Source organism: Silurus meridionalis, chromosome 2, assembly GCF_014805685.1.
Source record: "Silurus meridionalis isolate SWU-2019-XX chromosome 2, ASM1480568v1, whole genome shotgun sequence".
Lineage (NCBI taxonomy): Eukaryota > Metazoa > Chordata > Actinopteri > Siluriformes > Siluridae > Silurus > Silurus meridionalis.
Window position 1 is genome coordinate 31354347 of NC_060885.1, and position 15127 is coordinate 31369473.

Sequence of the window (15127 nt, forward strand, 5' to 3'; positions counted from 1 at the left end):
CCTTTGCAGCCCCAAGATGGCCCACATGATCTTTGAAAATTTACTACTGCTCTTTCTTTCAGTCAGAATATCTGGGTGACTCCCCCTCCGAGGTACCATATTTCTGTGGGTATGAACCCTTAGGCCTAGTTTAAGAAACACTTCTGAATGCGAGAGCTCCTACAACATAAGTCTGGTAGATGCAGGTCTGCAAATGGTCTAGATCAGGGGTGCACACACATTTTCAGCATGCAAGCTACTTATAAAATGACCAAGTCAAAATGATCTACCTACAATAGAAATGCATAAATAAATAGATATTTTTTAATGTCATGCAATCTACTCACACTACCTTTGCGATGGACTGGTAGATCGCGATCGACTTGTTGGGCACCCCTGGTCTAGACCAAATACCTTGTCTGCTTCACAAAATACTGGCATTTCTTCAGAGACAGAATGTCCCCATCAAGTCCCCAAATGCCAGCCGTTAGAGCAGATTGGTTTGTATTTCTTTAGGCCCTCATAGTTTATTGTTGCCATGCTAAAGGCACCGTCATCTGTCCCAAACACCTAGAAAGATTGTAAGGCCTCCCACCTGGCTGTTGGTCCCTAATGGCCACACTTATGAACTGATCTCTGAAAATGTGTTTTGATTCTGGCAAGAAAGCAGTTAGTGATAACCCTGTGTTGCATGCACCGGTGGCCAGATAACTCTTAATTATTTTTTTTGCAACAATACAAGCTTCAGATCAACTGTCCATCTGCCAACAAGGTAAGTCACGGATGGTTCCCCCCTGTCTAAACAGAGCCTGGTGGGTGGACTTCATCGCCACAGCCTACACTTGGACCTGACATCCAGCCTCTACTATGCCATGCCACTCTATAATGAGTGTCTCTTCCTCCCACTCCAGTTTCTCAAGAAATACAGCGCATGTGCTTGCATAAGTTTACTCATATGTTTTAGACTTTTTCTCCCGAGAGCAACCTAATCTAGTCTGTAAGTGTCTTTTTTCCCATGGAAATGACTGTCTCACAGACCTTCTTGATGTTCTTAAATGCTGCATCCATCTAAACAAATAATTTATACAGGTTTAATGTTTGAAGATATCCAGTTCAATCAATATGAGCAGGTAAAGAAGTTGCTTAAAGAAGGGTTACCTGAGATAAACCAATATATAGGTATTTAAGGTATTCATTAAAACAAACATTATCGCGTCTATGGATTACAATGTTTTTTTGTTTATTACTTCTACCAACTCCCACTTGGTTGGCTGTTTCATCAGTTTTTAACTTGTACAATGTAATTTGTTTAGTGCAAACTGTAAACCAAAACCATTCAAGGATTTACATTAAAATAAGAACACCTACAGTAATGGCATTTGACCACTTGACTATAATGGCTGATGTCGAATAGCTAGTAGACCCAGATCCTACTAGCGGTGGGACTAAACCAAACCCTTATTCAAGCGTTCCCCACCCATTCTAATACACAACAACAGCCGACACTATGTTGGGTTTTAAACCCATGACCTTGGTCTCATTCTTGCCATTTCTGTTTGCAGCATGTTCTTGCACTTACGAGCAATCAACACTTGAAAACAGCATCAAAATAATATCCACAATCTACAAGAATATTAAACATCAGTCTTTATAAAAAAAGCAAAAATTTTTCCATTTTCCATGTTTTTGTGTGAAAATAGTGTTTATTTATCTAAATAGCAGACTTTCCAAATGCCAGCCTTTCCGGGATCATGGTTGGCTTGCTTATTCTTCCCTTTTCAAAACCTAGAAAGCTTGTGGAGCCTTCACAGCCTAAAAATGGCCAGCATGACTGGGCACGATTGGGATCCACTAAGACTCTCACTTGTAGTCAGAATATCTGTGTGACTCCCCCTCCAAGGTGCCAAATGGTTGTGGGTATGACCCTTAGACTGCAATTCATAGCTTAGTCCAAGAAACACCTCTAAATGCAAGAGCTCCTAGCACACATGTCTGGTAGATGTGGTTCTACAGAAGAGCCATGCCTGCTTTCCAATATACTGACATTTTTTTAGGGACAGAAAGTCCACATCAAGTAACCAAATGTCAGCTATTAGAGCAGCACAGTTGGCATTTCTCTAGGGCCTCATAGGTTTATTGCTGCCATGCTAAAGGCACCTTCATTCATCCCCAAAACCTTTGTGAGTGGCCTCCTACTTGTCTGGATTCCCTTAATGGCCCCACTTATAAAAATTGTCTTTCCAGCCTGGAAAAAAAGCAGTTACATGGTCTGGTGATAAACCTGCCTTGTTTGCACTGGTGGCCAAATCACTTTTAGGTAACCTTGTGGTTTATACTAAAATCTTAAGATTTTCTCGAAGTTCATGTCAGTCAACTTTGTGAATCAGTCAACAATAGAAAAAAAACCAAGGTAAACATGTGATTGTTTTAAATGTATAGTAACGCTTCTAAAAAGTGACCTTTTTCTTTCTTTCACACATTTCATAGTCTCTAAATAGTGTCTCTATTGTCTCTGATTTATCCAAAGAGCAGACATCGATGGTTGAAATTGCTGAGTAAGCACCAACGGAACGTCTAATTTCATTCATTCAATTTTTTTTTTTTTTTACAGCTAGTGCGTTTACTTTCACAGCAACAATCGATTATAAACTGGCTTTTTAGTAATCATACGATTATTATTCCCACCCACCTGCTTAATAACGCTTAAAAGCAATTTTCGGTACAGGTTTTTCTTTTACTAATGGCATTAATTGATCTGAATTAGCCAACAAAGCTGCAGTATTCCATTTATTTGGGTTATTTAGTTTTTTTGTTTTGTTTTTCCCAATACTTGATTTGTATTGTATAACTGAGTACCAAAGCTACATATAAAGACGATAAAAACGCAACAAGTCTTTTACGGTTATTTATTTATATTATTTGGGTTCATATTTCAAATATATTTGCCTCTAAAATAGTTTATTACATGACAGAGTATACAACAGCCAGCACTACAAGCTTTCCTTGCATTTGTGCACTGGTACATCTGAAGAAAAAAAAAAGAAAAAAGGGACAATAACAAAATGAACATAACATTCCCGCTCACACATTCTGACCAATTCATTATAAGGACTTATGGTACAACCATGGTGTGATTGCTTCATCTTCATGTGTATGCATGTCTGTATGTGTGTGAGGAAGCGTGAAATTTCACCACATGGCTCCACTGTTTTTTTGTTTTTTTTATGGATAACGCAGTGGTCTTGGTCTGGCCACGCCCAGAAAGTTTTTTTCAGCACTCGAGATACAAAAATAAATTGTTGACAAAGCATGCCTTTTGTAGGTTTGTTTTTTCAATGTGTTTAGCGTGTTTCATTTGCAAATTTAACCTCGTGATGTTTTTCAGGGTTCTACACCAGGACATAATGAATGTAAGGGAAAACCAATATTGCATACTGCTGAAGTTGTATATTGTGTTTTGTATATACCATCTGTTTTAGTGAAAACCTGTACATTCATGCAGTTCTCCTTTATTCCTGTAGCAGCAGTGCAACAAACAATCATAACAAGAGATCAACCGATTAATCGGTTTTGCCAATTAATCGGCACTGATAGCTGATAGCTAGAATTATCGTCTATCGCCAAAAATCCGCTCTTTATGCTTTTCTGGCTTCCTGTCCGCTGTCATTACTAGAACGGCCACTAGGGGCGAATCACTGACGGAATTTGCTGTTTGTTTATTACACGACACTGCGTGCTGCATGGACAACCCTATATTATATTTATTATTTATCATTTATTAATTATCTAATTATATTTATTAATAAATATTTGTATATTTATTTCCTTTAGCACATTTTCATGAGTTCACTACTATTTTAGGTGGAGTGTTGTGTTTGTTTTTTATCCAGTATCCATTTAAAAAACTGATTCAACAGCTATCGGTAAGTACGATCCAAACTACAGTAGCTATTGATAAAATAAACTCTCGTTTGACCTCTAATCACATGGAGATACATAGATACATGGATTTTCACAATGTGTTTATCAGCAATTTTTGAGGTTCTGGATCAAACTTAAAGTAACTCAAATAACCATTTATTAGAACCACGATGAACAGAATGGCATGTTGAACATATTGTGGCAAATAAGCTATGCCAAGGGCAGACCAAAATCTGGTCCCATTTGGGTCACCTGGAATCTGGCAATTTATGGAAAACAAATAGGGGAAAAAATAAAACGGGAATATTAACTGGAACTTTCTTGGAATGATTTTAACGCACATAATTGGCTGTGTACTAAGGGTTCCTAATATAAAGGACGGTGAGTGTGATAATCATGCGATTGTCATTCGATTTGTTTCTTCGAAACAATGTACGGCCAGGACCAGCGAACGCGAATGGCTGTTTAATAACCGAAATAATTGGAAGCTACAATTACTGTGCAACTCAATCAAATCTGTGTTTGAATCTGGGAATCGATTTCAGCTCGGAAGTGCAAGATTCACTTGCAGGAAGTTTGTCAGTGCTGATTTTCTGATCTTTTGTATGGGGGATCGTTACAATCGCTCAACTAATAGCCGTTTAGGGCAAACGATAGCCTTTTATCTGAACTCCATTCGCTCGTTGTCTTCAAAGCAATGAAACTGACCTTCCGTAACACACGAGGCACGTTTCGACGAAACTGTGAGAAACAGAAACGGAGAAAGAAAAAGAGCGAGAGAAAAACGTTAGCAGCCAAGTCGCATATTCAAAATCATCCTTAATGATGATCTTTCCAATCATTCCCATCGCTGTTATTTTAACGCACCGTTTAATCCGTTTCTTTCGACGTGAAATTCGATAATCGCACATGCACATGGCACCTCATGGCGATCCAGCGTGATGATAAAAATGATCAAAGATAAAAAGATAATAGGCTGAATGATGATGACGTACGTAAAGGGTCGAAAGAACGAAAAAGTATTCATGAACGTATCCTGTGACCTCGAAACACTGCGCTATGAACTCTCAGTGCTAGCCTAACATCTACTGAGGTACATGAAATGTCTAGATGATGCTTAGTATAGGCTTTTACATGAAGCGTTCCATATATATAAGCGATGTTTAAAAAAAAAAAAAAAATACAGTATATATATATATATATATATATATATATATATATATATATATATATATATATATATATATAGGAAAATAAGTCAGCAGTAAAATCTTGAATTTACGTTAGTCCTAAGAGGCAATGCATTATCATATGTTTCTCAATCGTTTTTGTCGTGATCTCGACGTCACAAAAGTAGTTTTCGCGTTCTCACAACTTTTGATCCCAACATAACACCTTGTGTTCACTTTTCTCGTGACCTCAGTGTAACAACCCGTTTTCTAACGGCGTAATTGTATCACATGAGAAAATCTTGTAGCTTGTGAATGTTTCTGGTGTACACGGTATCAAGAAGTACGTGTTGTCGTCTGAAATCTCTGTTACTTATTCCCAACAGCAAATGTGGACTTTATTAGATTGAGTAAAAGTAAATAATAAAAGCGAATGCGATCATCCACGATGCTGCGATGATGCGGCCTCTGGAACATGCTCTTTTACCGAATACACAGAAAAATTAAGTACCGATCACGAGGAAACAAAGTTTGTCAAGATCAAGAGGAAATGACGTCCTGATAACGATGATACAACTTTTGTTATGGCAAGGAAATATGTTGTAATCATGAGAAATTTTGTAATGCATGGCCTTTTAGGACTTCCATTCTAATTGGCCCGGATAAAGACCTAGAGCTGGCAGGATCAGGCAGGAGGACCTGAAAGGGAACAGGTATGTTACCAAGATTCGTTTTTTCCAAACATTCTACCACAACAATGTAGCAAAAAAGAAAAAAAAGGACTATATGGCAATTTTGTTTATTGGAGTGATACTGCTGCCCAAAAGCAAAACTAAAATAATTTGGGAAAAATGATCTCAAATATTAAAAGAGTCTTGATAATGATATTAACAGTTCAATTTGGGCTGCTACGTAACTGTTAACATTGTTCCCACCTACAATTCCTTTGTAAAAAATGATTACAGGTGTGTTCAAGCAGCCCATGCTGGGATTTTGTCCATGCAGGACCCAGCACTGGGTGACCTAAATGTTCATTTCCAGTCCAACTGTATTATTTATTATCGAGAGTCATAAAGTAATATACCTGTTCCCTCATTACCTAATTTTGAGATTTCTGATTATTCTGTTCAGGAAGCATTTAATATCATGATACTGTAAGCAGCATGTAAGTGCATGAGTCAGCATTAATGGAAACACTCAGGCCGTGAAACTATGTAAGGTACAATTGGTGTGGACCCTAAAATAAAAAAAATATATATATAAATACATAAATATATATATAAATATACACGGTAATCCCCCACTTTACCGCGGTTTGAATTCTGCGGCCCTGGTTTATCACGGAATTGCATTTTGCCACATAACTAATTATTTTGCCTGATTTTCCCGGTCTCTCGCGGAGAGCACGATGGACCAAAAAACTTATAGGGAATTGTTTTTATGGACTTTTATGTTGAAATAATGGAAACCAACCCCAGCCATTAGGGTTGCATGAGCCAGTGCACTCTTAATGCCAGTCCCAAGCCCGGATAAATGGAAAGGGTTGCATTAGGAAGGGCATCCAGCGTGTTCAGCATGTGGCGACCCCTAATGGGAGAAGCCGAAAGAAAGTTGAAATAATGGGATGCATTAAAAAATATATAATTATTAATTATAAAATGAAGTAAAATCTTCATACAGTACAGAACTTAAAGAACGCGGTGATGTGTATCTTTAACTCCGCCTCTTTTTTGGACCAATAAACAAGCGGAGAAACTACGCATAGGCTACTACAGAACTGTTTACTGTACACTTCACTATAAATGTGATACAGTGTACTGTATTTCTATGCATTTACACAAAATTCATCTTGCTATAATTTTGCAAATTTTTTGTGTGTGTTTAAAGTGTGTGGGAGCATGATTTACAGTTTAAACAATAAAAAAAAAAAAAAAACATTTTTGGGGTTGGGGTCCGTTTATCGCGTTTTTTGTAACCAACGTAATAAATCGGGGATTACTGTATATATATATATCTATATCTATATCTATATATGCTCTGAGAAGCGAGTCAACACCTTTACCGGAATGTAGCGGGTTTAGCGATCTAGCATCCTGCGATAAATGGAAATAATTATTGATTAAATATGAATGCTAGCAAATTTTACAGGCAAGGGTTTTTTTCTCGACAGTGAGGAGAAAGCACGACGTGACCTCAGAAAGCCAATCTCTCAATGAAACCTCGGTGATCAGGCGTCGCATATCGGATTAGGGATGTGGATAATAGCGGGGTCAAAAGAAATCGATATATGATGGTTTTGTTGCACCAAGTTCGCCCATAATGTGCAGAATGACAGAGGCACACGGTTCTTTCCATTATCTGTGTGGTATATATATATATTGTGCTCCTTAATAAAAAAAATCTGCATTCATGGTTGTTTGATGAAGGAATCGTGAGTAAAACGGCATTCACAGAGGAACCTAACAGAGAACCCTGATGCACTCCATGGGACCTTGATCCCAACCGACTAGCAGAAACGGTTCACAGTAAAAGCTGATGCGTTGAAATGTCTGAACGAAGCACATGATAATGTCTTTGTTGCTCAAAGCATAAACTATGACAGTGGTACATATTCACAACACTAAAATGCTCAGCGTCGTAGAATTGTTATTATGCTGTATTGCTTCATATGAAATGTCGGCGTTCGTTGTTTATTTGTTTTTTCCGATGAGAACTTCCATCAAACTTTTTTCTTTGTGCCAAAACTTTGAGTCCCGTGTTCCCGAGCGTCCGCGCTTTCACAAAGCACGAAACAAACCCGGACATTTTTTAGCAGCAGATGTCGAAATGCTAGGATGCACCTTGGCCAATACAAATCCTCTTCAGCAACTTTTTTTTGTTCATTTCTCGTCGCTATTCGATCACCAAGTCCGAAACGTGGAGCATGCACATGACCTTCTAGGAAGTTCGTCATCGGGAGTCCTCATGGACCTCATGCTCCTCTGAGAAGTCAAATCGAGCATCCGTTAGTCCGTCCCCCCGATCGGCACCGATGTTCAACATGCGGTTTTACGTATACATATAATACGGGTTGCCGTCGCGGTGCGGGTAGACACGTCCCGATGTATAGTTCAGCCACTATTTTGTTCAGCAGCAAGGCAGGAAATGTCATTTATAATAAGGGACGAAGGCATACAGCAAATTTGTCGTTGGACAAAAATACCACACAGGGAAACCAAAGTAATCGTAATAATTCAAAAAAAAAAAAAAAAAAAAAGCATATAAATTTGTGCTTCTTTACTTTAACTTTAGTCTTGATTAGTCTCAGCAGTCCATGTGTTGATACTTAGGTAAATATATCATATACATGTTTCTGTACATGCTCTCTTGTAGTCGGCGCATTCTGAGTCCGGCGAGAGGTTTTGTCTCGTTCCTTGTGGCCATTCTCACGTCTTCACCATTGCGAGAGTCGTTGTAAAAAAAACGGGCAATTTAGCCCTTCAGGCGATTCAGCCTTCCGGTGCTATTTGCCCCGACTTTCCACATCATCTGCAGAACCGCCATCATCTTTGGTAGCATTAATTGACACTTTGGTGTGTCAGCAACACAGGGGGGGGCAGAGGAAAGAGAGGAAACAAGGTGGGTGGGAAGAGGGGTTAATACACTGAACGGATGCAAATGATACGAATATTATTCGAGTCAAAACCGAGGGGAAGATGGAAAGAATTTAATCGATTGAAAAGAGAAACAAAAAGCCAGAGAGATAAATAGTATGGAAAGTGCAAGTGGTCAAGGGTGATCAAGCATGGAAGAAAAGCATGGAAAAGGTGGTGAAGGGGTGTAAATGACAGGAACAGTGGTTAAAAAGAAGAGAAGGGAAGAAAAGGGAAGGAAAGGAAAGGGACATATCTGGGCAGTGTTGGTTGATGCCACAGGAGGGGTTCAGCAGGTGCGTGGGGGATGAACAGGTGTATCGTCCATCATCTGTAGAAGAGCAGGATGTAGAGGCACATGGAGGTAACAAGCAACTCGGTCCGGGTAACAGGGCGAAGGCTTCGGGCTGCCCCTGGAAGCACGTCTGGGGACAAGGACAAAACGGAAAGGAATCATTTTAAGTGTTTTTTTTTTGTCCTAAACCATGTTGCACTTGCAGACATGTACCTAAGAATCACTGTTGTAATCCTAAACAAAACTGTCCTGCCAGTTGCATTTCACTTCACCTTCTGACCCCTCAGAACCCCAACTCAGATTCTGAAATTCAACATTTTACTTACAGGCATTGAAGGCAAGACATTAAACATCATTAACAACATTAAACAGTGAGCAAATTCATTAGAAACTTTAATAAAATTAAGCAATAATGCTGCAAAAATGTATACAATTATACACCGAATTCATCGGATATCCACGTAACAGGTCACTCTGGTCAGATCGAACATTTCAGATCTTTACAGTACACAACTGTAGAAGTCAAATACAAATATGTTGTTTCAAAAAGATATTTGCACAATTATAGAGGCCACAATTCCAAGCTGTACCAAAGGAGTCGCAGAAGAATGAGACTAAATGTCTGATCGGACAGGTGGGCGAGGTGTTAAGAAGAAGAAGAGAAAAGAAGGAAGTAAAGGTCTTGGTGAAGAGATTATTATTATTCATTATTAATAAGGGCAACACCAAAGAGCACTTGACTTTCAAAAGAGTTTTTTTTGTCAGTTGTCGCCTCATTCAAAAAAATTAAAATCTACATCTTGATCTTTGTGACAATGCCTTTTGTCAAAAATGAGTCTGGTTTCTCCCAAGGTTTCTTCATCATATCCTCATTTTTCTTGGTACTGTCTCCATTGGCTTTCTCATTAGGAACAAATGCATAGGTACTAATGTAGTAACGGAAGTAGCTTAGCAGATAGCGGCTCCAAAGTTAGAGAGTTCAAATCCCTGTCACACCAAACTGCAAATCCTGGGCCCCTGAGCAAGGCCCTCATCCCCAACCCTTAATCTCAATAAGATAATTTTTGCTGCAGTTGCTCTGGATGATGCAGTCTGCCAAATGCCATAAATGTAAAAGTAAAATGTTAATATTTATATTTGTGAATTTTACATCCCTAGTAATTTCTGGAAAGCTGCTTTGGGACGATGTCGATTTGTTAAAAGAGCTTTATAGACAAAATTGAATTGAATTGAATCGAATCGAATCGATCAGCTCATACTGGAAATTGGGTATTTTTGTTTCAAGCCTCTACAAAGAAAAGCAATTTACAAAACTACTGATGTTTGCTTCTTTCTTTACCTCATAATCAGTGGAATTCACTAACATGCTGGTTTCGATTTAGATATTGTGGAGTCATTCTGAAGAAACGAATCAATGACTATTATTATTTTTTTAAATTATTATTTTCAATTCAATTCTATAAAATGCCCTTTATTTACTATTCTCATGGTAACTTTTATTACCATTCCGCTCTGAATACCTTAATTTTCCCATCAGGGATCATTAACGCTATATAACTATATTATGAAATGACTTTATAATAAAATTCTGTTCATGTTTTTACTAAGCATATAAAAAATACATTCAACCTCCTTTTGGCTCTGAAATTCGAGTGGAATATTTTGTGCAGCTTTACTTCCATTACACAATTTTAATATTACATATTATTCAACATTATAAGTTATTAGTCATTTGAGTTTAAAGCAGAAAACAGAAATGTAATAAAGATTCTAAAACGTTCTCAGGCTGTCGAAGCTGCTACGGTCAAATAATGAAACAAATCCGAAGGTCATCATTATACATCATGCTTCAAGCTGATTAAAAGCTTATATTTAGCCTCATTAACCAAACTGTGTACAATATAATGCATTTAAACTGATCCGCACCTTTGTAAAAAATTAGAAAAAAACACTCTCTCTAATGAGATACAAACAAAGCATGGTGTATTTTGTTCCTGATATCGAAGTTAAGTATTTCCACATGCATTTACAAACTCTTTCTCCTCGTCTCTTAAGCATGTGTGCACACAAACACACACACGTGGCGTGCATAATGCATGCATGCCACCAACAAAACAGGTTTAATACATAAAGAGGAGCTTTCTATTAAAGAGATCGATATTATTTATATAAAAGCTTTTCTAGCTCTGGCAGTAAAATCAATACGTTTTTAATAAAGCCCTCTATTCTTCTGTTTCAGTGACGCACAACTGAAGCGCCTGTCGCTACTCAAGGGCCTTTGAGGACCCAGCTCGTTTTTTTTGTAGCACTGGGTCAGTAATGGAAGAAGGCTTCAAGTACTGGACACATGCCACGTTCTAGAGAACTGTAACCGCACGTGTGTGTGTGTGTGTGTGTGTGTGTGTATATAAGTACTGGGGTTGTCAGTATGAACTCAATATTCGATTAGAATTTTTCTAGTTTTGACACTGAGTTTTTTGAAACTTTAGCATATAAACCTATTAGAAGTGGCAATCGATTCCTGCTTTTTTACATTTGTAAATATTAGGGATTCCTCTAAGCTTATTTTGTAAATCATTCCATTCCATCCATCGATTCCAATCATTTTATCATTCCATTTAACATGCAGTCAGTTCCAGGGTTCCGTTTTTTACTTCTGAATTTACAACTACAAATGAATCAACAAATAACATTAAAAATTTGCATTACACTGAAACTATGACATAATGCTTTCTTAGAAGTAAGTAAAATAATGAAAGAAAGAATGAATAAATGAATGAATGAATGGTTGAATAGACGATGGATGGATGGATGGATGGATGGATGGATGGATGGATGGATGGATGGATGGATGGATGGATTTTTGTTTCATTGAATGGCTGGGTGGATGGATGTATTGATAGATGTATGGATGGATGTATAGATTCATGGATCTGTGAAAGGATGAATAAATTTTTGGATGAATGAATAAATGAATGAATGAATGGATGAATGAAAGAAAGAATGATTGAATGAATGAATGCATGAATGAATGAATGAATGAACTGATGGATGGATGAATGAATGGACAGATGGATGGATGGATGGATTTTTGTTTGGATGAATGGCTGGATGTATGGATTTATAAATACAATTATCGATATATGGATAGATGGAATTATGAATGAATATTTCAGTAGATGGATGAATGAATGTACAGATGGTAAAATAAATTCATAAATAAACAACATTTTACATTACACATTACACTGAACCTATAATAAAATGCTTTAATTGGAGTTAATGGATGGATAAATAGATGGATGAAAGGATGATCGGACTGATGGATGGACAAGTGTATGTATGGAAGAATGGCAGGAGATGTACAGTAGATAGGTAGATTTTAGAATGGATGTATGAGTGGATGTATTAATAGATGCATGGACTTATGAATAAATGCATAAATATATTGATGGAATAATAGAATGAATAAATGTATTCATGTGTATATGTGTGTGTGTGTGTGTGTGTGTGTGTGTGTGTGTGTGTGTGTGTGTGTGTGTGTGTGTGCATGGATAGATGGATGAATAAATATAAGGATTTTTGAAGAGAATTACAAGAATTTTTGAATAGACATATCAATAGATGAATGGATGGGTGGATGGCTTTATGAATAGATATATCAGTAGAAGGATGGATAAATGTACAGATGTATATATATATTTACATACTCGGAGTAAGAAATGGGTTTGAATTCTCTACTGTTTGAATTATACATAATTATAGAATTACAAGTCTTGAAAGATCAGATCCTCTTTCTGTTTTTTACCACATGTATTCGTAAGGTATTCCTCAAACACACACACACACACACACACACACACACACACACACACACACACACACACACACAAAGCAAAGCAAAGAGAACAAAAAATACATATTGCACTTTGGAACAACATGGGTGTAAATAAACACTAGATCCAGGATGGGGTTCAAAGAGAAGCACCACACCCACCAACACACACCACACACAGATACACTCGCAGTGTCAATGCTGCTGCTGCTGCTACCCATTATTTTTCATCTGAGAAAAAACATCAGAAAGACACAAGCCATTGGCAGCTCCTGATATAAAAGCTATTAATGACGAGAAGACTACAAAGAAGTGACACAGCAAAAAAATTATAAAAACATTTAATCGAGAGAAAACGTACGAGAATAAAATAAAAAACATCTCCAGAAATATTTGACACTTTATTTATATTACCCCTTACCATAATTTGAGCCGAAGAATGCAGTACTTAACTGTTATTAAAAAACTGAGAAAAAAGAACAAAATGTGTTAGAACAGATGTATCAAATAAAAACCAATTTAAAGAACTGACGAATATATGTACTGTAACAAATTAAGAGAATAATAGAAAAAAATACAACACAATGAAATAAAATGAATGCAATGAATTATGGATTTTTGGAGGGAATCTTTTATTGTGTATCAAAAATGCGGTATTTAAGTTTTATTAGAAAGTTGCCGTATAGACTAGACTACACTTGAGCAGAACAGTGTTGAAAACACTACACTAGAATAAAATAGACAACAATACAATACAAAATAAAATAAAAAATACTAAAATAGAACAAAACAGACTAGAATAGAAATGAAAGGTATAGACAACTTTAGTCTATAACAGAATAAACAACACTAGACTAGAATATTATAATGCAACACAAGACTGAATCTTAATCTGAATCTGTTCTATTCTATTCTAGTCTAGTCTAGTCTAGTCTAGTGTGGTCTATTCTATTCTAGTCTAGTCTAGTCTAGTGTGGTCTATTCTATTCTAGTCTAGTCTATTCTAATCAAGTCTATTCTAGTGTAGTTTATTCTGTTCTATTCTATTCTATTCTATTCTACTCCATTCTACTGTAGTCTAGAACAGAATAAACTACACCAGAATAGACTTGATTAGAATAGAATAGACCACACTCGACTAGACTACACTAGAATAGAATAGAACAGATTAAACTACACTAAAATAGAATAGAATAGAATAAAAAAGAATAGACCACACTAGACTAGACTAGAATAGAATAGAACAGACCAGTATAGAAAAACTTAACTAAAACAGAATAAAGAACATTAGAATAGAATAAACAACACTAGACTAGATTAGAATATAATAGACTAAACTACACTAGAATAGAATAGAATGGACTAGAATAGACTAGACCAGAATAGAATAAAATAGAGTAGAATAAAGTAGAATAGAACAGCATAGACTACACTAGAATATAACAGAATAGACTTGATTAAAATAGACTACACTAGAATAGAATAGAATAGAATAGAATAGAATAGAATAGAATAGAGCAGTATAGAAAAACTTTACTAGAAAAGAATGAAATAAACAACATTAAAATAGAATAAACACTAGACTAGATTAAAATAGAATAGACTAAACTACACTAGAATAAAATAGAAAAGAATGGACTAGAATAGACTAGACCAGAATAGAATAAAATAGAGTAAAATAAAATAGAATAGAACAGACTACACTACAATAGAACAAAATAGAATAGACTTGATTATAAAAGGCTACACTAGAAAATGATAGACCACAGACTAGACTAGACTAGAATAAAATGGAATGGAATAGAGCAGTATAGAAAAAACTAAACTAGAACAGAATAGACAGCATTAGAATAGAATAAACAACACTATACTAGATTAGACTAGACTAGAATAAACTAGACTAGACTGGACTAGAATGGAATAGAGCAGTATAGACAAATAGATTTGATTCTAATAGACTAGACTACACAAGAATGGAATAGACTACATTAGATTAAACTAGACTAGATTTAACCATTGGAGAATAGAATAGAATAGAATAGAATAGAATAGAATAGAATAGAATAGAATAGAATAGAATAGAATAGAATAGAATAGGAGTCATAAAGGAGTCAGTTAGATTAGGAAGATAAAACAGGAGTGTGTATTCCCCCTATTTAAAAAAAAAAAGATGGGATTGAACTCTACCTCTCCCAGTTACTGAGTTGGTTTATGAATATGTATACCAGTAATATACACCATATGTAGCCCATGTATATATTTCCAGGTGAATGTTACATCCTAAAGGTACAGAATG

General features: G+C 36.4%; 1 protein-coding gene across 1 annotated transcript in view; it reads right to left on the reverse strand.

The window, feature by feature from the left end:
* Positions 1-7615: 7615 nt before the first annotated feature.
* LOC124377713 (MAM domain-containing glycosylphosphatidylinositol anchor protein 1) overlaps positions 7616-15127 on the reverse strand; it is a 178750-nt gene continuing 171238 nt past the window's right edge. The window contains exon 18 of the mRNA XM_046837012.1: positions 7616-9126. Within this exon, the coding sequence (XP_046692968.1) occupies positions 9029-9126 (98 nt within the window). The 3' untranslated portion in view covers positions 7616-9028. The remainder of the gene's footprint in view (positions 9127-15127) is intronic.